This window comes from Phycodurus eques, chromosome 2, assembly GCF_024500275.1.
Source record: "Phycodurus eques isolate BA_2022a chromosome 2, UOR_Pequ_1.1, whole genome shotgun sequence".
NCBI lineage: Eukaryota > Metazoa > Chordata > Actinopteri > Syngnathiformes > Syngnathidae > Phycodurus > Phycodurus eques.
The window spans coordinates 26,234,169-26,262,151 of NC_084526.1; the positions used below are offsets into that span (position 1 = coordinate 26,234,169).

General features: G+C 40.5%; 1 protein-coding gene across 1 annotated transcript; it reads right to left on the reverse strand.

Moving 5' to 3' along the window:
• Positions 1-2,242: 2,242 nt before the first annotated feature.
• On the reverse strand, positions 2,243-6,532 carry nr2e3 (nuclear receptor subfamily 2, group E, member 3). Its single transcript, XM_061670122.1, has 8 exons — positions 6,152-6,532; positions 5,408-5,558; positions 4,669-4,772; positions 4,249-4,539; positions 3,626-3,804; positions 3,239-3,479; positions 2,851-2,956; positions 2,243-2,727 (listed from the first exon to the last, which is right to left on the reverse strand). Exons 1-8 carry the CDS (start codon positions 6,243-6,245, stop codon positions 2,595-2,597), a joined length of 1,299 nt encoding a protein of 432 aa, XP_061526106.1. The 5' UTR covers positions 6,246-6,532; the 3' UTR covers positions 2,243-2,594.
• Between the last annotated feature and the right edge of the window lie 21,451 nt (positions 6,533-27,983).

Genomic DNA, 27,983 nt, shown 5'->3' on the forward strand with positions numbered 1-27,983 from the left:
TTTGCCTGTTTGTTTTCCATGAGAAGCAATACATCAAGGAAATAGTAGATTCACTAGGAAGTCAGATTGAAAAGAAAATGCATGGAGGTCTTGGGGAATGAAGGGAAATGTATTTACACTTTTTGGAGAGAGAAAATGTCAGTGTATGATGACAGCTTTGTCCTTAATAACTTTAGTTTGTTATTATTTTGGGGGGAGGCGCGGCGTTCCAACTTGAGTGTCCACATTTATCATTTCTTGACAAAATAATTTCACATGGACATCCAAAAATATTTTGAAAAACACCCAAACCTGATCTTTCGTGAAAACTGGTTAAATGTTCTTTTCATGTTGCAATGTGGAATTAACCTTCATGCCTTGGTCTGCCTGTTACTGAAGAGACTAATCCCATTATAAGATGAAAATCTCTGATTTAAACAAGAAAAACCTTTGTTTGCAACCGCCTTGGGGAAAAAAACTCTTTCTCAAATGACACATGAGGAAAAGCAGAATTATTTAGACAATGTGACAATGACGCTGTTGGAAATTCATTCATTCATTTGTCTGAAAAATTACAGAGCTACATGCAATGATGATCAATCAGTCAAACTTTACTTATAAAGCACCTTTCATACAATGACATGCATCTCAAAGTGCTTTACATAGTTAAAATCAAGCAATATGTATATATATACCCTTTCCAAAAAATTTGAATACCATGGAAAAGTTTCTTTATTTCCATAATTCCATTCAAAAAGTTAAACTTTCCTAAATTATAGATTCAGAGCCCACAATTTAAACAAGTATTTATTTGTTTATTTTTACATAATTTGGGCTTCCAGCTCATAAAACCCACAAAATCAGGAATTCCAAAAATGTGAATACTGTGACGAAATCACCATTTACTTCTCAGTTAATGGAGGAAAAAAAAATAAATTAGGGTCACGTTAAAGCAATCCAAATATGGTACTTTCAAAACGATATGTTAATCTTCAATACTTGGTTGGGAATCCCTTTGCTTTAATCACTGCCTCGATGCGCTGTGGCATTGAGGCAATCAGCCTGTGATGCAATCAGCACAGATGTGGAATTTTTATATATATATATATATATTTTTGCTGTATTAGCTTAAAACACATTGAAAGCATTATGGCAAATTAATTTCCCACTTCTTTGTAGGTCTTGTTTTGTTGCAATACGGACAACCATGCTGACGGTTTGAAAACTATTTGGGATTTTTTTTAACCACGGACAGGAGCAGTGGTTTGCACGGCTGCCTCACAGCTGAGAGGTCCAGGGTACGAATCTTGGCTCAGACACCCACCTATTTGGCGTTTGCATCTTGTCCCTCTGATTTAAGAAAGAAGTAAGTGGCTTCTTATGGTCTATTTTTTTTTGTAAAATGTGCCCTAACATTGCACTGAAGTTGAGGCGAAAACGTATCTGTCGCTTCTGCTTATTGTGTGCTATTTACTGTATTTCTCAACTCTAATCAACTATTGAGCCTATAACTACCAATGAAGGTTCTAACCGCTATAGGTTGTACTGTGTTTATGCGTCTAAATTTAGATAATAAACAAAAATGTGAATGTCCAAAAACAACCCCTTTTATGAACAGCTTTGGTTAAGCACTTAAAATAAAAACAGGACTGTACTTTTATTACAGAAACAAGTTTCGGCTGTGTCACTGATGGTGGAGTGGTACATTTGCCTGACTTTGGTGCGGGCAGCGTGGGTTCAGTTCCCACTCAGTGACGGTGTGGATGTGAGTCAGAATGGTTGTCCGTGTCTATATGTGCCCTGCGACCAGTTCAGGGTGTCGTCCGCCTTTCGCCCGAAGTCAGCCGGGATAGGCTCCAGTGCCCCATGACCCTGAACTGGATAAAAGGTCTTGAGAATGGATGGATGGATGGAAGTTTTGGCTGTGATGTCTTTGACTACCATTTGAGGCAGCAGAGCGCAGTTGTTCACTGCAAGTTCCATGATTGTGTACCCTTACACTTGCCAAGAAAACACAACACGCACACAGACTGGACACGGATGGCTGGCAATATATAGTCGTGGATGTTCATTCGTACTTTGTACAAACTAGGGATCAATACGAACTATCCATGGAATATAAAGAAAACAAATGTAGATTTAGAATATTATAGAAAGATTATACATATAACATGCAACACTGTGATGGATAAAGCTATTTTAATTAATGTATTATGAGCTGGTATAATTTATTACACAAACCCATGAAATAAGAAACCAAATGGAAAATGTTACTGTTTCTTTATCAAGGCATGACAACATGAAAATACACTCACGCTGAATATACATTTCATCTATCAACCAAGTAAATTAACATGTGCAATGCAATATTCAGTGTAAGACGTCAATAGAAAAACACTTGACTATCACAGATGACTGTGATATTGGTTGCGTAACACAGAAATCAAATTATAAATCATATACAAGCAACAGCAAGCATGATGGTGTGGCATGGCAAGAGAAAACAAACAAATAAACAAAGTGACCTTAAAATGAACCTTAAATCGTTTACAAAGCAGCAATCTGCCAATTATCCTTCCTCCATACTGGTAGTGGCTGGAAAACTGGTATCAGAATCAGTTTTTAAACATGTCGCACAGCAATTTCTCCATTGGAGTGTTTCCGATGGTCCTGTGGAAGAACAGTAGCTCAATGCGCTCAGAGTTCACAAATCGTAGCGACGGGAGAAGAAGAAGCAACTTTCCAAACCTAAAAAAAACAAAAACAAAAATAGATATTCGTGCTACATTCTTATCACACTTTTATAGCATTCACACTTGTGTATTTACATTGCACAGTGGCCTCTTGGAAATAAATGCTACCATGGCATACCTAGCTGGTTGACTGGGGTAGTGAGACCGGATGTGTTGTCCCAGCATCACGTGCGACTGATCCTGAAGGTTCTCCACTTGTTCTGGATCTTTTAGACCACGGGTCTCTGTGGACAAGAAGGACCAATGTGAGTAGAGAAAAAATCTTAAACAAACTCATTGATTATTTGCTTTTAAATTGCATATTAAACCCTGTAGCCATTTATAGACCAAGGAACCATACTTGGTAACTGTGGAGCGTAATAATACATTTGTTGATGACCTTTAAATTGACTTTTTATGGATTGTTTCTTATTGATCTTAGTTTCAACATCACTTTAAGCAATTTTAATATTACATTATATTATTTCACTGAACAAAAAATACTTTTTACAGAGGCTGCTCCCCACCGGGCTTGAAGAGCACAGTAGCCTTGAGGCAGGCGAACTCCGTGGGGTCGACGGCGAGGGCCTTAAAGCGGCTAAAGACCTCCTGCAGGAGTCTCAGGTCCAGGCTCGTGTAGCTGGTCTTGCCCTGCATGCCTGGGCACAGGTCTGGCAGGGAGAGCAGGGGGCAGCTGTCCAGCGGTAGAGACCACTGGATCGCGCACAAAAGGAAGAGCTCGCTCCACGCCTCCTCAAGTAGGATCACCTGCATGGATACCAAGAATGTGAAACCTAGACTTACACCATAATGCAGCCTTATGATGTAAGTTTCAAATTCGCAGTACATCAAATATTTCATTTCATCCTCAGAGTGAATGTGTCACTGAGTATGTGCCATTCGAGAAGTCTCACCTGGTCTCTGAAGGGTAGGTTGGAAAACACTGGCAGGTTCTTGGCCCACTTCACCGACATGAAGAGGAGCCTCGCCGAGGTCTCATACACGTTTTCCGAGGTTGGCGGGTAAAATGCCATGTGGTACTCCGAGGACGCTCGCTCCGGCTCGTTGCTGGTCACATCAATGTTCTCGTCGACTGGAATAGAGAATAAAATGTTAGTGGTATGGCTTCTGCTGATGAAATGAGTCTATATCCTTGTTTTGGGTTTGATTGGTTTATGAGGAGGTCTTTGACTTGTAAACGTTTCTTTTGTATCGTTTCAGAGGAGGTTATTTCTGAGCATGCTCACACACTAATAGTGACACGATATACTATCACCTCTTAATTTGTTTAATGTTTTTAAAAAAACACACGCTTTTTAGGGGCCCCATGAAATTGCTTAGTTTGCTTATGCCCCCTGCGGGCTCCGTTTTGAGAATCTATAAACACGCTCCGGCGTGCTGCCAGATATTTGCGGTGCCCATAAAACAATATACTATACTACCACTGTCAGTCTTGGGCCCTTGGGATCGCCCCCAAATATAAAAGCATGGTTCCACGTCATGCAGAAAATATATCGTAAAATAAAAGTCTCCTCACCATCCTCGGGCTCCAGCTTGGCGCAGGTCTCGGCCGTCATGAGGCTGGCCATGAAGCGGTGGTTGTTCTGAGGGCTGACACAGCGTTGGGGGGGCACGGAAGAGGTGATGGCTATGGACGAGGTGATGTGTGGCCATGCGATGACAGAGCCACTTGAAGAGGAAGATGAGGAAGAGGACGAGGAGGAAGTGGGCTCCCGCGTGGTGGCCAGGTGCTCCTTCTCATGGTCCACATCAATGGAGTCCAGACGCACCTGAGCTGTGCTGCGGGGCTGCCGCTCATTCTGCACAGCTGCAATTCACATGAAAGCAGCAGGATCGAAGAATTAGATTGGCTTGCAATAGGTCAATCTTCAGCACACCTTCACACGCCCCCTAAATGAACCACCATGGTCCTTTAAATAGAATCCCATATAATTACCATCTTTATTCATGCCCGCCTGCAGGCACTTCTTTAGCCGGCACGCCTGGCACTGGTTACGATGAGCCTTGTCTACTGGGCACATGCCCGTGCCTGCCTGACACCTGCAAACCAGCAACCACATTTGTTTCCAGTGATTAATGTTTGCAAAAGATTTGGAAACACTGTGCATTCAACTTTTCTGAAGACAAATGATAGCTGATAACAAAACATGAATATGATATACACTCATTTAACATTTAGGCCAGTAGCAAAAAAAAAAAAAAAAGTCTCACTTTTGATTGATACTGTCAGAGATGTTTTAATTTAAGAATTGTTTGTTTATTGTTTTGTTTGTAGTTTGTAGTGGTGTAAAACTGCACTGCATCATACTGAGACATGTTTCTAATATTTTGGTTGCCCAATATAATTATAGTGAACCGCAACTGCAATAAAAACACATTATTATCGAAATACCTCTGAGTGTGTCAATGAAAACATAAGTATTGTTCGCATTATTAGCATCGTAAGACCTATCATACAACTTATATTAACAACATAGTATAATAAAATGTCATATATATTCATTATTCATAACAAACTACTCACCATAGCAAAACTCAATACATAAAATAAAGCTGTATGTTTGACACTAAAGTCAAATGAACAAAAGTTTTTTTTTTCAACTTTATGTATAATATTAATTTGGGGATAGAATTCTGTGGCTATGGATTATATGTCTACTATGTCGCTGTCCTACCTATAAATGAGTCTCCTCCTCACACTGCGTTTGAAGAAGCCGCTGCAGCCATTGCAGGCATAAATGCCGTAGTGTTTTCCACTGCTGGTGTCGCCGCACACTTTGCAGACCAGAGCAGGGCTGAGGGCTTTGCCAGGGGCTGGACTCTTGGCTGCGGGTCAAGACAAGAGACAAATCATTAGTACCATTCATTCAGCGATGAATTGTGTCATACTTTGGACATGGTTGGCCTGCCATCTGTGGTGTGAGCTGAGTGTGCATGAAGCTGGCAGCGTGACAAGATACGCAATATTACAACAGCATATTTAGCATGTAATTGTCAAGGTAAAACAATGAAAGACTGGGAGCACAGAAACAAGTTAAACAAACTGAAATGAATCAACATTTGTTATTATTATTATTGTCACAGTATTTGTCTTTAAATTATATGTACTTTACTTTTAATTAGTTTTATGTTTGTGTGTTTTTAGTCAAATGTAACCCACATACGAAAACCAACCTCTTTTTTCCAATTGAAGGAACCCGCCATAATTCAGATGCACCATGAAAGTATTCAGTAAACTATGCATCATTGGTTCCCTTGAAAGGCACTGAGTACATCAAAATCATGTCTTTCTTTTTTTTAAAAGCATGATCATTGTTATGCATATTTCATTCTGTAGTCTTTTTTCCTAACAGCTGAACTTCATTGCATTCAATCCCTCACGCACACCTGTTGCACCTTAGCTGAAACAGGGCTCTCACCTCCTCTGCTGTCGTCCGTCCCACCGCTCCCAATCAACTCAGTGGGGGAACAGGACGGCCCCATGGGTATCTTCGTCAGGTGATCCTCCATCATTTTTACTGAAAATATATTCTTTCTTAGTGATGATGAACAGGGGGGAAATAACTGTCCCCAATCCTGAAAATTCGCCAGATACGGTATCTGGTTTCAGCCAACAAGGAGGAGCTTTGAAAAAAAAAAAAAACAGGGCCCTCTGTGGCTCCCAGTGTGCAGATGGCAACCTGGATCTCCTGCAGTGCCTGTCTGTGGGCTGGAGCTTCTGGCGTGGCGATGCAGACTCAAGCGCACACTTGCTGCACAGTTTGTATGTCGTCCCAGCGACCATCAGGGTCCGTCACTGTCTGTGGGTTCTCCTCGGTGGCACCTCCTCAAAAGGGAGCTGAAGGGGGGGGGGGGGGGGGGGGGGGGAAGGAGTGCTGGGGATTAGTCCCAAGTGCTGTGTAAGCAGCATGCTTATTTGTCATCCTCTTAATCTTTACTGTTCATCTAGTGGATCAATCAGTCACATTGCCCGAACATTGGTGTTGCTTAGTCTCCCAAAATGTGATGAACTCTGGAAGAGTTGTAACTTTAAGCCTGTAAAGTCTCGCCAGTCCATCCGTCCCTGCATTTAACGGGGAACATCACATAATTATGTTTTCATGTCCCTTCAATTTGTTCTTCACTCTTAATTTTTCTCCTATTACATATTTGATCTGCGTGATTGCCTCCCATTCTAAATGAAACCCATGTGTTTGCTCAGGAGCTGCCCTTCAACTCCAATTTTGCTTTTAGAACATGCAAACCTGCTTCCCCACTGGGTGAGGAATTCCAGGGGGGGGCTAATAAAAACTGGAAAAGATGATGTTCTGGTCTGCATGATTTTAGCTCATACAGATGCTCCATTTACGTATTACTATAGAGTTTGAATTATCATGCATGTGCCATTAAGTGGATGAATTTGTATAGGAGACTCAGTCAATAAGCTCAGGGAGATCATGTAAGGAAAAAAAGCTTTCTTGTTTTCTAACAGAATCTTGACATTTGGGCTAAAGCTCAAAACTATGCAGCCGTCCATTTCCTATACCACTTGTGCTAATTAGGGTTGTGGGTGAGCTGGAGCCTACCCAAGATGACTTTGGGCGAGAGGCAGTTTACACCCAGGGCTGGTCGCCAGCCAATTGCACGACACATATAGGCAAACAACCATTCACGCTCACATGTACACCTATGGACAAAGAATTTTAAGTTAATCTACTGGTAACATGCAGGTTTTTGGAATGTGGAAGGAAGCAGGAGTACTGGAGAAAACCCAGGTTGTTGGAGGGCTGCTAGTCTGCTTGCTGGCTACAGTTGAGGTGCCCCTGAGCAAGGCATCATCCCCATCACCCTGGCTCAAGTGGTGCAGCACTCTTTGTGCATGTCCAATATGGTCCATGCTCACTTAATGCAGGTGTAATCAACATTCTAAATGTATCGAATGTTCAAAGATCAGTTAGTCTCAAATTTTTTAAACCAACTAGTGCCTAAAAAAATACAGTAATTGGCTCAGTAGAGTACCACCATCATGACCAACATTAAAATGCACTAGTGTAGTAGGTCTGTTGTCATTAAAAAATGAGACAGAGGTTTTACCCCTACAAAAAAATCTATTTAAAATTATCGTAAGCGCCTGTAACATTATTCACAGTTTGAATATTAACACTCCTAAAAAAAAAAAAAAAAAAAAAAAAAAGTACTTAACTAAAAGTAGTATATTGCTATTGCTATATTGTTAAATACAAAATAAATACAAATACAAAATAATGGTTAAAAACAAACAGTTTTGAACAATTAAATGCAAATGTATTTAACTTAAAAGTTTAATGCAACTGAGCTATGCTTAACGAATGTACTGCACTGGATTAAAAAAAAAAAAACTTCAAGCTTCTGTGTAATTATACATAAAACCACGATTTTCTTGGTTGAGTTTTCTCTTACCGCAGCTTTTCACCATTACATCATTACTCTCTCTTCCTGCTGATTTTCATTGTAGCATTACCACTCTTCTTCTCTGATGGAGAAGATCTGGCGTTCTACTAAGCGATGTCTGCTATCGAGTTGTGAATGGTATTATTACAACTTAAAACTGTTCTGCTACGATAGAGTAAACTTATTTACAATAAAAAAAATAATAATAATCTTGGGGCCACCAGTTGCCTATCCCTGCAATAGACGGACCAAATAAAAGATCACTTCAACTGAAAATCTGGCATTTGGTATAAATAAGTTAGGGCTTAACTGCAATAATTTAGGATATTTTCCAGGGCAGAAATGATACAACAAAGGTATAATACTAAACTTTTTTTCTGCACAAAAGGGACAAATATTTTTCATAACATTTGCTCTCACAAGAATTAGTCGGGTGCAAGATGAGAAGGTAAGCACAACTCTCTTTGGTGATTCATACTTCATAATTAATTGCAACATAAGTGAATAACTAAATTCTCAGCAAAAAAACAGATATACTGAACATTATTCAACTCCCACTGGAAATTACATTTTGAAAGGTTACCAATGTAAAGTAGTTTGCAATCAATCAAATGAAGTTTGTACATTTTGCAGATAAATACAATTTAAAAAGGGGTTGGGGGTAATTTTCAGTGCAAGTGAAAATGTCACTCAATAGCTTTTCATTCATTAATTTTCCGTACCGCTTATCCTCACTAGGGTCGCGGGCGTGCTGGAGCCTATCCCAGCTATCTTCAGGTGAGAGGCGGGGTACACCCTGAACTGTTTGCCAGCCAATCGCAGGGCACATAGAAACAAACAAGCATTCATACTCACATTCACACAGTGCAATTAACCTACCACACATGTTTTTGGGATGTAGGAGGAAATTGGAGTACCCGGAGAAGACCCATGCAGGCACAGGAAGAACATGCCAACTGCACACAGGCGAGGCCGAATTTGAACACGGGACCTCAGAACTGTGAGCTATTCATCATTTTTTTTAGAATTCACATCATTCAGGTTTTGCAAGTAACCCACCCTCTCACCACCAACTATTGATTTAATCTTTAGAAATTTTCCTCTCATGAAATTGGGCTGCTCGCTGAATTCCCTGGAGACAATAATCAATTACCGCCTGAGTCTGGTCACCATATTTGTTGACTTTCAAATTATTGATTGGTGCTGCTTCAATTCAATTCATGTTTTCATTGACAGCAAAGCCCATGTCCAGAGATGGGTAGAGTAGCCAAATATTGTACTCAAGTAAGAGTACTGTTACTTTGGAATAATATGACTCAAGTAAAAGTAAAAAGTAGTCATCCAAATATTTCCTTGAGTAAGAGTAAGAAAGTGTTAGATGAAAAAAACTCTTCAACTAAAGAGTAACTTGTGAGTAGCCTGATTTTGTTTTTTTCAATCATAGCTTGAACATCAAATATAATATAATAAAAAATACAGAAACATTATTTGCTTTATTCACGTAAATGACTTGATGACCCGTTTGCTGTACAGACTTATTGATTGTGTGCGTGTGTGCGACACCATAGGAATAGTGCTAATTTTGCCATATCCACTTACCGCAAGGTGTTTTCTCAAGTTAGAAGTGGGCTGAAATATCCAAATTCGGGGAGTCACAATTTAAGAGCGGAATATAATAATAATAATAATTTTTGGGAGTCTGTAAAAGAGACACACTCGGGCGGATGTTTTCCCCCACCCCCCCAAAATGAGTCATTTTAATTGGCTCGCGAAGGCTACGTGCGCGGTCATGTGGCTGCCTTGTGTTGTCTGAATTGGAGTCAAATTGAATTGGGAGTCAAATTACATTAGTGATCCCGTTTGATTGCCGCAACGGGCATCCTATAAGGAAGTCGTAGATGGAGTTTAAAAATAGACGCGCACACGCAGGAATCTATACATAAAAGTAGAGAACTACTTGTACCGGAGTAAAAGTATCGATCCTTCTTCACATAAATACTCAAGTAAAAGTAAAACGTACGGTGCATTTAAAGTACTCTGACAAGTACAGTTCATGGAAAATGTTAACGGAGTAAATGTAGCGCGTTACTACCCACCTCTGCCCATGTCTATGATGGTTTAAAAACATGTCAAATGTGTGTGAATGTGTAAACATAAACAAGTATGTGTCACCTATAAACCCGCATTGCGGAGAAATTTTATTGTTAATGTCAGTGTGTTTCAAGGGACACAACAACAAGGCCTGAGTAAAATGGCAAAAACAAGGTGGAAGGCAGTTAAGTAGATTAGGGTTTGACCACATTGTCTGCCCGAACACCAGTCACAGTCAATAGAAGACAGGGGGAAGAGACACAATTAGCTCAAAAGATTAAAAGAGCAGTGAAGACACACTTCTTGAGTGCATCTTTAGCCATATGGTGACTACTCTTTTCATCCTTGGTCGCCGCACTTTGACCTTTGTAAGATTTAGCAGTTAATTAGTCCTCAGAGGTCAGTGTTCTAAAGACTTTTAGCTTGGATACACCTCATTGAACACTGATTACCTATATATGGAATCATTCATGATTTGGGGGTATATATATATATTCAACCCCAATTCCAATGAAGTTGGGGCATTGTGTTAAACATAAATAAAAAAAGAATACAATAATTTGCAAATCATGTTCAACCTATATTTAATTGAATACACTACAAAGACAAGATATTTAATGTTCAAACTGATCAACTTTATTGTTTTTAGAAAATAATCATTAACTTAGAACTTTATGGCTGCAACACATTCCAAAAAAGCTGGGACAGGTGGCAAAAAAGACTGAGAAAGTTGAGGAATGCTCATCAAACACCCGTTTGGAACATCCCACAGGTGAAAAGGTTAATTGGGAACAGGTGGGTGCCATGACTGGTATAAAAAGAGCTTCCCTGAATTGTTCAGTCATTCACAAGCAAAGATGGGGCGAGGTTCGAACAGTTTAAGGACAATGTTCCTCAACGTACAATTGCAAGGAATTTAGGGATTTCATTATCTGCGGTCCATCATATCATCAAAAGGTTGAGAGAATCTGGAGAAATCACTGCAAGGCCGAAAACCAACATTGAATGCCCGTGGCCTTCGATTCCTCAGGTGGCACTGCGTCAGAAACCGACATCAATGTGTACAGGATATCACCACATGGGCTCAGGAACACTTCAGAAAACCAATGTCAGTAAATACAGTTTGGCGCTACATTCGTAAGTGCAACTTGAAACTCGACTATACAAAGCAAAAGCCTTTTATCAACAACACCCAGACACGCCGCAGGCTTCTCTGGGCCCGAGCTCTTCTAAGATGGACTGATGCAAAGTGGAAAAGTGTTCTGTGGTCCGACGAGGCCACATTTAAAATTGTTTTTGGAAATTGTGGACGTCGTGTCCTCCGGGCCAAAGAGGAAAAGAACCATCCGGACTGTTATGGATGCAAAGTTAAAAAGCCAGCATCTGTGATGGTATGGGGCTGTGTTAGTGCCAATGGCTGCTGCCATGCTGCCATCCAAGCAACGTCTTTTTCATGGACGCCCCTGCTTATTTTCAGCAAGACAATGCCAAACCACATTCTGCACGTGTTACAACAGCGTGGCTTCGTAGTAAAACAGTGCGGGTACTAGACTGGCCTGGCTGTAGTCCAGACCTGTCTCAAATTGAAAATGTGTGGTGCATTATGAAGCGTAAAATACGACCCCGGACTGTTGAACAGCTGAAGCTGTACATCAAGCAAAAATGGGAAAGAATTCCACCTACAAAGCTTCAACAAGGAGTGTCCTCAGTTCCTAAACGTTTATTGAAAGTTGTTAAAAGAAAAGGTGATGTAGCACAGTGGTAAACATGAACCTGTCCCAGCTTTTTTGGAACGTGTTACAGCCATAAATTTCTAAGTTAATGATTATTTGCTAAAAACAATCAAGTTTATCAGTTTGAACATTAAATATCTTGTTTTTGTAGTGTATTCAATTAAATACAGGTCAAACATGATTTGCAAATCATTGTAGTCTGTTTTTATTTATGTTAAACACAACGTCCCAACTTCATTGGAATTGGGGTTGTATATATATATTCATTTCATTGTTGAAATACTTAAATGCTTAAAGCAGGAGTCAACGAACTTAATAAGATCCTTGTAAAACTATTTCAACAGTGCTTGGACTTACAAGAAGTACCAGCGACATGGAAAGACGTAGAAATCATTTTGTCAATAGTGCGGATCATACATTGGTATAGGGGGACAAGAAAAAAAACATACACATTTTATCAATGTATGCTGCCATCTAGAGGTTATGAAAAAGCTGTACACTTTCATTCCAATATGCCACCGCCACCTAGAAGTTATGAGAAAGGTGTAGCCTACATTTTCATTCCAATATGGCAGGGGTACGTATGACTGCAAATATGTACAGTTGTGCTCATAAATTTACATACCCTGTCAGAATTTGTGAAATATATATATATATATTTTAATACGACTGATGACTGAACAACAACCATCATTAATTTCTTTATGGTTATTTTTTGTTTAATGATAATGCTTTTCTGAAATGTTAGACAGTTTAATTTGAATCCCATTAAAATAAAATTTTATGTGTTTCGCCTAGCCCTTCATGTTTTCTTCAAAGTATTGTACCCATGTTTCTCATTGTGCCTAGGTAATCAAACATATGAGCACAACTGTGTGTTTTCTCATTCATTCATTCATCTTCCGTACCGCTTATCCTCACTAGGGTCGTGGGCATGCTGGAGTCATGACTTTGGAGTCATGTATTATGCAGCAATAATTTGCCTGATATTTACTGGGCATGCCTTTTAATATCCTACCCACAGGATCTCATGAATGATCATAAAACGTCTTTATTATTCATGAAAATCTTTATTATCCTTTCCAATAATATGAGCTTTGCCGCCATTTGTTTGCCAATATCAAATGGCCATTCATAGACTAAATCACTTGACCATAAGCATGACGTGGAAATGTAAAACTATTGGTTTGCTTACTTTTAAATAAATATACATATATTTTTCGATCCGTTTCTGTGGAGATGCACAGCGCCAGACAGCAGTTGAGTTGGGGAAGACAGGGACAGCACCAAGCAAAGTTTTAGATGAAGACATGCTTACATGAGCAGGCCATAGATTATGCCAAAACAAATAGATTAGCATGGGAGCAGTCTAATATTGGGATTCAAACAATGATTAGAGTAGCCGTGTGATATGGCTATCTCTATATCCACAGCCACCTCATCTGGCTGCACCTCATCTGGCTCCTCTCGATGTGGAGGAGCAGCGGTTCTACTCTGAGATCCTCCCGGATGACCGAGCTTCTCACCCTATTTCTAAGGGAGAGCCCGGACACCCTGTGTAAGAAACTCATTTTGGCCGCTTGTATCCGGGATCTTGTTCTTTCGTGACCATAGGTGAGGGTAGGAACGTAGATCGACCGGTAAATTTAGAGCTTCGCCTTTCGACTTAGCTCCTTCTTTACCGATACAAAGTCCACATCACTGCAAACGCTGCACCGATCCGCCTGTCCATCTCCCGTTCCATTCTTCCCTCACTCGTGAACAAGTCCCCAAGATACTTGAACTCCTCCACTTGGGGCAGGATCTCATCCCCGACCTGGAGAGGGCACGCCACCCTTTTCCGACTGAGGACCATGGTCTCAGATTTTGAGGTGCTGACTCTCATCCCAGCCGCTTCACACTCGGCTGCGAACTGCTCTAGTGAGAATTGGAGATCACGGCTTGATGAGGCAAACAGAACCACATCATCTGCAAAAAGCGGACATGCAATTCTGAGGCCAGCAAACCGGACCCCCTCTACGCCTCAGCTGCACCTAGAAATTCTGTCCATACAAGTTATAAACAGATTCAGTGACAAAGGGCAGCCTTGGCAGAGTCCAGCCCTCACCGGAAACGAGTCCAACTTACTGCTGGCAGTGCAGACCAAACTCTGACACCGGTCATAAAGGGACCGAACACCCCGTATCAGGGGGTTCGGTACCCCATACTCCCGAAGCACTCCCCACAGGACTCCCAGAGGGACATGGTCGAGTCCACAAAACACATGTAGACTGGTTGTGCGAACTCCCATCCACCCTGGAGGACCCTTGCGAGGGTGTAGAGCTAGTCGACTGTTCCACGGCCAGGACGAAAACCACACTCCTCCTCCTGAATCTGAGATTCGACTTCCCGACGGACCCTCCTCTCCAGCTCCTTGCGCAGCTAGTGCGGCGGAGAAGATCTGGTAAATTTTTAAAATAAAACACATTGACACGCAAATTGCAAAACAACATAAATTATACAAACTGGTCATTCGTTCTCTGCGGCCCGGTAACAAATGCCTCATGGCCCGGTACTGATCCGTGGACTGGTGGTTGGGCACGACTAAGTTAACTTACAATTCCATTGTAATATGCTGCCAATTGTATAATAATATAATATAATTGTAGTAAAATCTCTGTCGGGCCAATTATACATTATTTGTGCACTCACTGTAGTCTCGCCCCTACTTGCATATCTGTTGTTGACTAATACTGGCCACGAATATGCTTGAGAATTATCTGCACCATTTGCACAATTGATACTGTTCCAGACTATCGCACTACTAGTCACTTTAAACTGCATCATTTCTTGAAGTCTCTGCACCATTTGCACAATGGTCACTGCACCAGACTATTGTTCTATTAGTCATTTCAAACTGTTCTAAATTGGTAGAAGACTCTGCATCATTTGCAAAATTTTCCCAAAAAAATACTTTTTATCTTTTTATGTCTCAAAACTATTCATTGTCAATTGACTGTCTGTTGTCGTACTAGAGCAGCTCCAACTACCGGGGACAAATTCCTTTTTTCTTGTTGTGTTTTTGGCATACTTGGCAAATAAAGATGATTCTAATTCTGATTATTCCTGTCATACTGTGTTGTATGTTTTTCTTTGCACATTAAGGACATAAGTCATGTTTTTTGCTTTAATTCCTCATTTAAACAAAACAAAACACCATTCAGCAATAGGTTTTTCCACATGTTTTCTAGATTGTTGGGTGAACGCTGCAGCTGGGTACTAATGTGGATTGAATGGGTGGCAACAATGAGGAAATGCAATGCCATTACTTTCAGGGGAAGAGCCTGTCAGTAACATCTAGAAGCAATAAGAACTATGAACTAAATATTTTTTTAAACAGTGAAATTTGTTCAAAATTTTGAATTCTGAACTATAAACTGAGCTCATTAATTTTTGGAACGGTGAACTGAACTTTGAACTTTTGAACTAGTTTTGCATAGAAAATAAACTTTCCCAACACTTCAACATGCACTCGTTTTTTTTTTTTAGATTTCCCGTTTAAACACAAGTAGCTAACCCAGAGATCTGCATCTTTTGTCATGGTAACAAAAGCTGTGCTCACAGGTGACGTCACAATTAATGTAGCTAATTGCCTAACATTTGAGTAAGCCTGGTTTGTTAAAAATGGATCAGTAGGACCTGCAAGTGTGTCAGGCAGTCACCATCAAAGTGTACAGATTCATTTTCCTGTCATGAGGTATCCCCCTCTCTCTCTCCCTTCCCTGTAATCACCACCACCTTGGCCGCGCACCTGTTTTCAATCATTATCTATTTTTTTAATGTATTAAATTATTGATTGAACATAATTTTGAGATAGTGTTGTATTGATGTTGGTGGCAAAAGCGTATGATGGTAATATAAGATACAGTCAGGCCAGCATCCAGTCAAGAAGTCAAGCCAGCTGCCATAACGATTGTTCATATTAAGCATTACGGTAACACGCTACCAACACACCACAATGGTCAACTTCAGAATTAAAGCCTAACAAGGCAGCGATGTCCAATATATTATTAGTTTAGTTAGTTTAGGATGGATATGTTTCACATTGTTGAGACTTTGCACACATAATTCGTAGGGGAGTAGATGCAATGTTTTATTTCTGATGTCGTTTACTTAAATACAATATATGAAGTATTCATTAAAAAAGCACACATTTAAACAACTCATTCAGTGCCAGCTCTCCCAGTTAACATGGATATTTGACTTCTAAAGCAGTCAATGGTAGTGAATGTGTTTTAAAATATCACAGTTTTGACATCTAGGGTTTAGTTCCCCTTTAAGACAGTGAGAGTTTTTTGGGTAGGAAGGTCATAACACCTCCTTTAAATCAAACATATTGAGCACACTATTAAGGCTCAGCAGTGCTTTGTTTATTCAGATGTGGTATGACACCACAGCGCAGAACAACAGTCAAAGGTAAAACTCTGAAAACAACAATAACCATCTAGATTGTGAACCCGTCAAAGGTGAAAAGATGAAATGTGAGTGTGGCTGTATTCATGAAACAATTCAACTTTGAACAAAGCATGAATGCTGAAAGATCAGTGCAGATTTGTGTGCAACACACACAGACACATTGTAATTTAAAAAAAAAAAAATGTCAAGGTTATTGCTGACACTCAGCAATCAAATTGACCAATCGCTTCAAAGAGGATAAACGTACACACTCGTGGTGACGTGTCCATAACTTTCCAGGACATCCCAGCTACACGTCTTTCCAAGACTTTCTCCAATCTAGTGCACAGGAGTGTTCCCATGCATCATGGAGACAATTCAAGGATGATTGTGTGGAGATGAAGCAGGGTGTTAAATCTGATCTGACCAGTGCTGATGGCAGCATTGTGACAGCATCCTCCAATCATCCTGCCTCGTGACTTGTGTGTACGTCAGTGTGTGTGTGTGTGTATGTGTGTGTGTTTGTGTGTGTGTGTGTGTGTGTGTGTTACATAACACTATGATACATATGCCTTTGGGATCTGACTGTGGAAACTGAGCCTCTTACCTGTACGTCAGGTGTGTCTGACAACAGATCTTAATCTAACACATAAATCAGCTCAGTGCATATTGACACGAACAGACACACACATACAGTATTTGTTTTATTTTTAAATTATTATATTTACTGTAGTACCCTCCATTCATTTTCCGTACTGCTTATCCTCACTAGGGTCACGGGCGGGCTGGAGCCTATCCCAGCTGACTCTGGGCAAGAGGCGGCGTACACCCTGTACTGATCACCAGCCAGTCGCACTCACATTCACACCTACGCACAATTTTGTCTTCAATTAAGCTATCATGCATGTTTTTGGATGATGGGAGGAAACCGGAGTACCCGGAGAAATCCGACGCAGGCACGGGGAGAACATGCACATTCCACACAGGCGTGGCCGGATTTGAACCCGGCTGGTGACCAGTTCAGGGTGTACCCCGCCTCTCTCCCAAAGATAGCTGGGATAGGCTCCAAGCACGCCCGCGACCCTAGAGAGGATGAGCAGTATGGAAAATGGATGGACAAACAGGTGGGCTTCTCTGTGTAATAATAAAAAAAAAAGGTTTACTGCAATAATAGACGTTTAACAGAGACACTGCAAATTTTCAAGAGATGCACAGTAATTTAATTTTTTTCTGTCTGGAGGTGGCGTTTTTTTAAACTCTGACCACGGAGGAAGTTGAGGTTCATAATATTTACTTTACATTTGTGGAGTAGCTGATGACTATGTGATTAATATTTTAAGGCACTGGAAAGACGGATATGTAGTTCAGTGTACCCTGACTGAAGCAATTAAGCATCTTGTATGTTTAATATGCATAATCCCTGGAACGTTCCATGGCTCAGTTCCTGCTCTGGGCTCCACAACCATTAAATGGCCCACAATAGTGCCAGGGGCCAACACGTCTGTGTGTAAACTGTTGGCAGAGGAACCAGGCCTGCCTTTTGTGACCAACTCTCCCTTCCTGACCTAGATCTCTGACAGTAAACAGCTGCTTCCTAAAGCAACGTCGTGCTGCTGTCAGCAGAACAGCCAGGAGAGATAAACGTCAGATTGAACCTTAGCTGAGCCTCTTGATGCAGCTCAGAGCCCTGTGGGTTGTTTAGGCCATCCTAAAACACTTGGCACTCTGTGCTTCTATTTTTTTTTTGCTCTGTGTTTCAAAGAACAATGTCTGCATTCACTACCTACAATAGATAAAATGCACACCAGACAGACTGCAAGAATTTCAGGAGCCTCATAATGACAACTTGTGAGAGTCATGTCACTGACTGATGGAAGACCAAACTGATGATTCTAAGTATTCTTCATATCTGAATTACTTTGACTAGTTATTATGGCTAGTTTGAAATGTTCAACCTTGTTTTATTTTAACAATAATGAAGTCTCCCAAACACGTGGGAAAATGTGGTATGTTCAGGTGAAAACAAGGTGGAATTTTTGAGCAATCATTCCAAAATGTATGTTTGGCACAAACACACCAATGCTCATCACCAAATGAACACCACACCTACAGTGAAGCATGGTGGGAACTCATGCTTTGGAGCTGTTTTTCTTCAGGTGAAACTGGGGCCTTAGTCAAGGTGAGGGAATTATAATAAATAATTAAACAAGTGTTTGCCAAAACCTTCAGGCTTGCTTCTGCTATAAAGCAAATATAAATATTAGGAAAAGCCTACTAAAACATCTGAAATGTATTTGAGGTTAATCCATGGCACTTTAAATGGTGGCAGGTGTGTACTGACTTCCATTTATCATGAGTTTGAATCTGATTAATTATTTCTGAACACAGCCACATCCCAGTAAAAAGAGGGTGTGCAATCACATTTCCGTTGTTTATTTTTACTTCTATCCCAAAAATATAAATATTTTTAAAATGTTTAATTGAGCTAGTGGTGCCCTAAGAGAAAGCTAGGCCTTTTTCCACCTTGTAGTACCTGCACGTGATGTCATGTCGAAATATCCTATATGACTTGGATGCAGAAAAACAAAAAACATATTGAGTATGCAGCAGCAATCTTCTGAAGTTCTAATAAAATTAAAACATTTGGCAGCATGGTGGTCGACTGGTTAGTACATCCGACTCACAGTTCTGAGGAGTCCTGGAGTTTGCATGTTCTCCCTGTGCCTGTGTGGGTTTTCTCCAGGTACTGCGGTTTCTTCCCACATTCCAAAAACATGCATGGTAGATTGATTGAAGACTAAAAATTTTCCATAGGTGTTAATGGTTGTTTGTTTATATGTGCCCTGTGATTGGCTGGCGACCAGTTCAGGGTGTACCCTGCCGCTCGCCCAACAATAGCTGGGATAGCACCAGAAAAGGTTTTTAGGGGACAGACAGAGGGACAGAACGATCTAGGGGAATAGGGGAGCTCACCACAGCAGGACAAAAGTTTGACGGTCAAGATATTTGAGCATAAGTAACGTTACAAAAGTCAAATTGCGTTCTTATTTATAGATGGGGGGACATCCAGTGAGGACATGCAATAACTAACCAATAGGACAAGATGAGAGAGGAAAGAGGAAAGAAAAGGGCAGGTCAGAACAGGATATGGGAAATGAGCAAGGCAGTGCTACTGATGAGTGATGCGGTGGTATGCTTTTAGGGTGTCTAAACACCTTGATTGAATATGAATACAATTAGATACATACACATTTAAATATGATTGGTTTATTTTTTTAAATAAATAATTGTCTGTTTAAGTTAGTTGATCTTAATTCTAAATAATTCCATTTTTAAAATGAGAATAAATTATTTTATTTGTAAAACAAACAATTTGAAATGTTTCTTCATAATTTATTTTTCATTAATTTGTATCTAATTAAATCATTGGTCAATTTATGTATTGTCAATAAAATAAATTAGCATTTGTAACAATGTTCTATAAATATTTGAAATTTAAAAAAAAATCAGTAATTTTAGTACAGTAATTTAGTACAGTAATTTTTTAAACATTATTAATCCATCCATCCATTTTTTGTACCGCTTATCCTCACCAGGGTCGCAGGCGTGCTGGAGCTTATCCCAGCTATTTTCGGGCGAGAGGCGGGGTACACCCTGAACTGGTTGCCAGCCAATCGCAGGGCACATATAAACAAACAACCATTCGCACTCACATTCACACCTACGAGCAATTTAGAGTCCTCAATCAACCTACCACGCATGTTTTTGGGATGTGGGAGGAAACTGGAGTACCTGGAGAAAACCCACACAGGCACGGGGAGAACATGCAAACTCCTACACAGGCGAGGCCGGGATTTGAACCTTGGTCCTCAGAACTGTGAGGCAGATGTGCTAACCAGTCGTCCACCGTGCCATTAATAATCATTAAAAAGATTTAAAATAAAATTTAAAATGTGAAAAAATGTTATTGGTTAAACATTGTTCAAGTTTATTAATTTATTATTTTGTTTGTATTTGTTTACCTAAATAATTGGTTAATTAATTTATTGTAAATAAAATAAAAAAAATGTTAAGAGAAGACAAAATTATTTAATTATTAGAGTAAATAATTATTTCTTTTGACCTCATCTACGAATGACTTCACCCAAGTGTCCATTTTCAAAATCCAATTTAGCCCTTGAGCACAAAAAGTTTGCTCCCGGTCATGCAGCCTAATTGGCTTCCAAATATGACACGGATGGGACACATCATGTACAGCCCAATAATTGACTGCATATTCATATAGACGGTTACATTTGGGTCTACAAATCAATGACACAAATATGTAAATAAAATTATGTTGAATAAAAATGTGTTGAATATTAATTGAATATTTACTTTATTAATAGATGTAAAGTAGTATGAAGAAATATAATGCATTGAATGCATCAATTGCTTCTCTTTCCTTCACTGCCGCAGCAGTGTTACTTGTTTGTGTGTGCGTGTGTGTTTGTGCATGTGTGTGTGTGTGTGTGTTTTAAAGGTATATATTTTCGTATTGACTGGTTAGCATGTCTGCCTCATAGTTCCGAGGACTCGGGTTCAAATCCGGCCTCGCCTGTGTGGAGTTTGCATGTTCTCGCCGTGCCTGCAAGGGTTTTTTCCGGGTATTCCGGTTTCCTCCCGCATTCCCAAAAACTTGCATGGTAGGTTAATTGAAGACTCTAATTTGCAATACGAGTGTGAATGGTTGTTTGCCTTTGTGTGCCCTGCGATTGGCTGACGACCAGTTCAGGGTGTACCCCGCCTCTTACGCAAAGTCAGCTGAGATAGATCCCAGCACGCCCGCGACCCTAGTGAGGAGAAGCAGTACGGAAAATGGATGGATGGATATTTTCATATCGCTAAATGCCCACATTAGCAACTCAAATTCCAAGGGGGAAGTAACTTGACATGTTTCTATCAGTATCAATCGACATATCGGGAATCCATTGTACTTAGACTTGATTGAACTAATTCAGATCCGCTGTTCTGGACCTGAACAATACCAGCTTTTGAGTTCAGGGGAGGTCAAGTCAGAACTCAGATTTAGATTAAGAGCATTTTGATATCTGCTTGCTGGAATACCCCCCAAAACAGGCCAGGATACAACACAAACTGACAGAGAACAGGGGTGGACGCAGATTATTTGTACACGGGTGGAGACAATTGCCATAACGAGGAGATACGAGGGCAGATGTAAGGCTTCTGAAACGAGAGGAAACAATGGCTACAAAATAAAAGCAGACATGACATGAAGAATTGACTAAGACTGAGAACTTAACATAATCGACGAGTCATGACACTATACTGGACATTACTGGACAACTATTATATTTTGCAATAATTGGTGAATAAAACAAATCTGTCGGCAACACAATGGCGTTGTCATTATGTTGTCTAAGGCTCTCCTATGTGAAGTTTGCATGTTTCTCGTGTGCTTGTGTGGTTTTTCTCCAAGCTATATTAAGCGTAGGTATGTGAATGGTTGTTTGTCTCTATGTGCCCTGCGGCTGGCTGGTGACCAGTCCTGGGTACCCCACCTTTCGCCCAAATGTCATCTACAACCACAATGAGGTAAAGCGAAATAGAAAATTGATGGCCTGATGGAGTTCAAACAATACATATAAATCTCCCATGCACATCATGTCAAACTATCTGACTTGGATTGCTGTATGCATAACAATCTAAATCAGAGGTCTCAAACTTAATATGAATGTCACTTTTACAGTGTTGTTTGCGGAGCTGAAGAACCTACCAATCACGGTGGGGTATATGGCTCTCGGGAGCGTGACATCGACCGGGCTTGTTGCAAGCGGAGAAACATTTTTACATGAGTGAAAGTTGCAGTAGCGTTGCCATGGAGATTTGTCTTCTGTGCCTGGCTAAGCAAACACGGACATTCGTCCCAGCGCGCTGTGTTCACCACACGTCCCAAAAAAAAAGTGTTTTAAGTTGCTGCCCAGCGTGACATTATACGACGTATATAGGTTATGTCTCTTTCTGAATAAATCAAAGTGATGCGTACGCGGCGAGATAAAAGAAGGGTGGGGAACTTGTTGGTGTGGTCTGCTGTCTGAGTCTGGTCGGATCTGTGTGGGGGTGGGCTGCAGTCGGGCTGAGCGCGAAGTGCGACGTGCACCCCATCCACTGCTATGTTAGATGGAAAAAAATAAAAGGTGATTGGATGGCACGGCAGTGGATGGGGGTTGCGGCGCGTTCGGTCTGGTTGTGTCGGGCCCTCGCGTGGATCTGGTCTGGTCAGCGTCCTTGTTTATCTTATTTTGTGTTCAAAAAAATAAAAAAGACGATGGAGAAGATTAGATTTTTTTTCAATTTCTAATTTAAATTGCACGCGCGTGCATGTGCGCCGAGGCTGCGGCCCCTCCTCAGCCAGACTCTGCCTCCAGCGGCACCAAGGTAAATTGAGTTTGAGACCCCTGATCTAAATTATAAATCTGCTGAAGTCAGGTACCTTAACTTTTCAGGAATTTACATGTAGGGGGCACACGAGCATGCACGTGTGTTAAATCCTCTGAGTGGTTAAATTGTCAATCATCTTAAATCGGTTTAGATAATCCTTTGAATGTCAAGTGTTGGCAAAGAGTAGGATTATGACCGCTAGCTATAGTTATACCTCTGCCAAGGAGATCATGTTCTTGATTGTCGTTTTTGTTGTTTCTTTGCCACGTGTGTGATCTTCACTCCTCGATGGACTCTCTAGTATGAGCTAATGTGAAGAGAGGAAAGGCGACCAAGGAGCTTGCAAGTGTAATAATTTAAGATGACTCTTCTTCATTTGTTGGCAGTTGCAAACAGGGTATATAAAAATGTGTATAAATACTGCCATCTACAGGACAAGAATGAAACATCCATCCATCCATTTTCCGTACCGCTTATCCTCACTAGGGTCACGGGCATGCTGGCTCCTATCCCATCTGACTCTGGGCAAGAGGCGGGGTGCACCCCGAAACTGGTCGCCAGCCAATCGCAGGGCATTCACAATCCATTCACACTCACATACACATTCACACCTATGGACAATTTAGGGTATTCAATTAACCGGAGTACTCTGAGAAAACCCATGCAGCCACGGGGAGAACATGGAAACTCCACACAGGCGAGGTCGGATTTGAACCAGGGTCCTCAGAACTGTGAGGCGGATGTGCAAACCAATCGGTCACCGTGCCGCAAGAATGGAAGAATATCACAATTTACAAGCCCTCGACTGACAACCAGGTTGAATTTATCGTGGTGTGGTTATCATGTAGTTTGGTCTGACCAAACTCCACTTTATTGTGCTCTCAACTAAAGATAATAGGGAAAATATTGAAAGAAGCAGATTCATAACCTTTTGTGTTTTGAAGGAAATCATTAATTCCATGTTTTTGAATTTACCATACCTCTCTACATCTTAGATGAGTAAGGTTTTTGAATTTACCTTGTAAAACAAACTAATTAACCACACGTCTAGCAGATGGCTATCACTCCAAGACCTAATTTACCTCGACCACTGCCACCGCTGTTGCTGCGTCGGATTAGCACCCATGATTTTAGATTAGATTGGGGCCCCTGTGGAAATGTAGAGGAAGCAAGAAGATTATGACAAATGAGGTAACTGAAGTGAACCATTGTTACATTTCTGTAAACTACAGAAATGTGGCTGTCTATCACAACAGATGGAGCACTTTGGGGAGCAGTTTACTGAAAACTAGTATGTCACTCGATAATTTGGGATTAAGGGAGGAAAAAAATCTTCTGAGACGACTGTGGTAAAAAATAACAACTGATCTAATTGGTTATTTAGTTCATCAAAAGAAACAAACTTTTTGTGAACACTGCTTGTAAACATTTGCACTTTACGTTTTTATTATAAACATCCATCCATCCATTTTCGATATTGCTTATCCTCATGAGAGGCGTGGGTGAGCTGGAGCCTATCCGAGAGCTGATTTGGGGCGAGACGCAGAATAAATCCTGGACTGGTCACCGAACATATAGACAGAGAGCCAATTTACACTCGTATTCACATGTGGACAATTTTGTAAAAGTTTTTGGACTGTGGGAAGAAGCCAAAGTAACCGGACATAATCCACGCAAGTATGAGGATAGCATGCAAACCTCACACAGAAACCTCAGAATTGTGAGGCAAACGTGCTAACCCCTAGTCCCTCAATTATGAATCAATCATTAAAAAAACTAAACTTTTTTATTCTTTGCAAGATGTACCTTTGCTATCAGAACAGCATTTGTACAGTACATGAGTAGCGGAAGTGTTTTCCATCCATTCGCTCCTTAACAATGACAGCCACTTGGCTTCAACAGTGCACTAATACCCATCCACCTGCTTCCCCACCCCACCTCACCCTCTGGCTCATCTAGTGACTGCTGACACAGCCATTACTCACCAGTTTAAAGCAGCTCTTTGGCTGTTCAGCTCAGCCGCTTCGTTAAGGTTTTTGGGGAGGGGTTGAGTGCAAAGGGTCAGGCCGTTGGGCATCTGGGATTACCACCGGCCCGCCATCTGCCAGCCACAAAATAATAATCAGAGTGAGAAAATCAATTGCCTGAGTAAATATCATAGGCATGTAAGATACTGTAATTTAGGCAGACTATAACCGGTTAATAATTTTTTTGTGTGTACAATCAATTATCGATGATCAATGAGGTAATGTATCATAAAACATTTTTACTGGCCAGTAACAAACTACAGCTTGTTGTGTTGGCTGTGAAACAAGCAGAGGACGCGCAGGAATTGTAATTACAAAACTGTATCAGATTTTACTTTGTCAGAATGATTTAAAATCAATATTTGAACACAGTTACAGTATATCTACTTTATTATGTTACAAGATGGTACAAAGGAGCTGGAAAAAAGGTGACGACTTAATTTTTCAATTCAAATTTTTTTTTCAGTCACCATGAAACTTTTTCATTAAATTGTCTGCATTTTGAAGTCATTTGATGTCTAAATCTTTGAGGGGTTTTTTTTTACCTTAAAATGACTGTCTACTGAAAGTACTGTATAATGCTTAATAATGTAGCTCCTAGAGGGATAATCCTCCTCAAACCAATATAATCATATAAGATTACATTTCATCATTCATGGTAGACCGACCATTATAATCCAAAATGGTCAGATGTGCTTCAGCAGCAGGCAGACGCTACTCCATGAGTCAGGAGTTTATAACAACTAACTGAAACAAATGCTCTGCGTGGGTTTTTTTTTTGTTGTTGTCTTTTTTTTTGTTTCACATTGTTAAATAATCAGCTCAGCCATAATTACAATAGTATTCACATCTTCCCACATTCAAACCTCCAACTGTCTTAATCCTGGGAGGGGGGGAATAAATTTCCATGTAGTAGCAGCACATGACAAAAGTCCACTGGCATACTTTAAAACAATCTGCAAAACACATCAGCTCCGATGTATGATGCACAATGTATCAAGCCAATATGGCTACCCAAAGACAGATAAGATCCCTATTGATACAGGGAGAGCCGGCGGCCCCTCCAAGGTCATCGCTGTGGTCATTTATTGTTTAGTTGGGGAGTGTAATGCTCCCCAGAGGCGTCAGTAAGGGATTAGCAAGTAGCGGCACATGTCAGGGAGTGAGAGTGTGGGCCCAAGCATGCGCAACAGACTCAAGGCGAGCAGCACACGTCCAAACACGCTTCATCGCTGCAGAGACGCAAAGCAGACAGATTATGATTCCGCGCAGACACCTGCAAGCATGTGACAGACGGCTGTTGCGATTACACGGCAAACTACATTGACGCTAATCAACCGGGATGACATTTTAAAAATGGACAATGGGTCTTCAGGTCATCACTCATTACCAGTGTTGGGAAGAATGCTTTAGTTGCTTGGTTTCTCAAAGTAATATAACTAATTACATTCTGATGAGAATATAATTGACCAAATATTTGCTCTTTACACAAACAATAAACTGCTAACAAAACATGATGAAATGTAAATAATAAAAAATAGACTTGTTGCATTGTATGTGTACAGCATGTGGAAAACCACCATACCATAACATGTTGACCTAATTATAAATGTGGACAATTCAGACAATATTGCTTCATATGACAATCCAGATAAGTGACTGTTCCATAAAAAAGTCAAAAATTATAAAGATGAAACAGTTCAAGGCGGCACAGCGGTCGACTGGTTAGAGCGTCTGCCTCACAGTTCTGAGGTCCGGGGTTCAATCCGCAGCCCCGCCTGTGTGGAGTTTGCATGTTCTCCCCGTGCCTGCGTGAGTTTTCTCCGGGCATTCCGGTTTCCTCCCACATCCCAAAAACATGCATGCGAGGTTAATTGACAACTCTAAATTGCCCGTAGGTGTGAATGTGAGTGCGAATGGTTGTTTGTTTGTATGTGCCCTGCGATTGGCTGGCAACCACTTCTGGGTGTACCCTGCCTCCTGCCCAATGATAGCTGGGATAGGCTCCAGCATGCCCGCGACCCTAGTGAGGAGAAGCAGCTCAGAAAATGGATGGATGGATGGATGGAAACAGTTCAAAATCAATGTCCTTTTATTTGTTCAAAGGTGTAACTATGAGTCTAACCTTTTTGAAATCTCAGACAAACTTATTGATTTTACTTACATTTTTTAAATTTAAGTAAAATTGTAATCATGAAGAGTTGCAAACGCAACTGTAATTTAATTAGAGATTTCTCCCAGTAATGTAATGGATTACAATTAAATACATTTTGTAATTAAATTACATAATATAGTTACAAGTTACTCCCCAACACTGCTCATTACATAGTGAAAATGGAAGGAAACGTGCCTTGCCTTTGCATCGATAACAACTTCGGCTTTTCTGGGAAGACTATCGGCAAGGTTTTGATGTTTGTGTTCGGGAATTTTTGTCATGTTAGTCAGTGATGTTCCACGAGAGGGCCTTGCTCATCATTTCTGTTTTAGTTCATCCCAAAGGTGGGATGAAGGTGGGGTGAAAGTATACACCAGTAGGTGCATCCCTTTGGTCATAACCAAAGACTCATTTGATGGTGTCATTAACAACATTTCAATTTCATTCTCAGGAGAATGTGATTAACAATGTGAATTTCACACAAACCAGTGTAGTTGGGAAATACTTTATGTTCCATTTATATCAATTGGAAGTATACTTGCTCATTGTATGTAAAAGGAAAAGGGATGCACACAAGAGATTTACCTATAGTCGTTTCTTGAGATGAGTTTAATTTGTTCTGTGACCACGCTCATAACTCAAATCTCAAATCATCTTTGCCAAATGAAATAGCCTCACCCCCAAAATACAATTGTTAATAAGGAAAATAGCACTCTATAATAGTGTACTTTATAAAAACATGGAGTAATAGCATACTGTAATCAAATAGAATGTAACTAATTCAACAGTTTGTGCATCATAACTTAATGCTATGAGCCAATTTAATGTGGTATGCCTTCCCTTGGACACTGCGAGGCAGCACAGTATACCGGTCATGCAGACACAAACGAAGAAGAATCTTCTTGTACTCCTACTGTGAGTCACTCATGCTGTGTCCAAAATCATTCGCTCACTCACTACT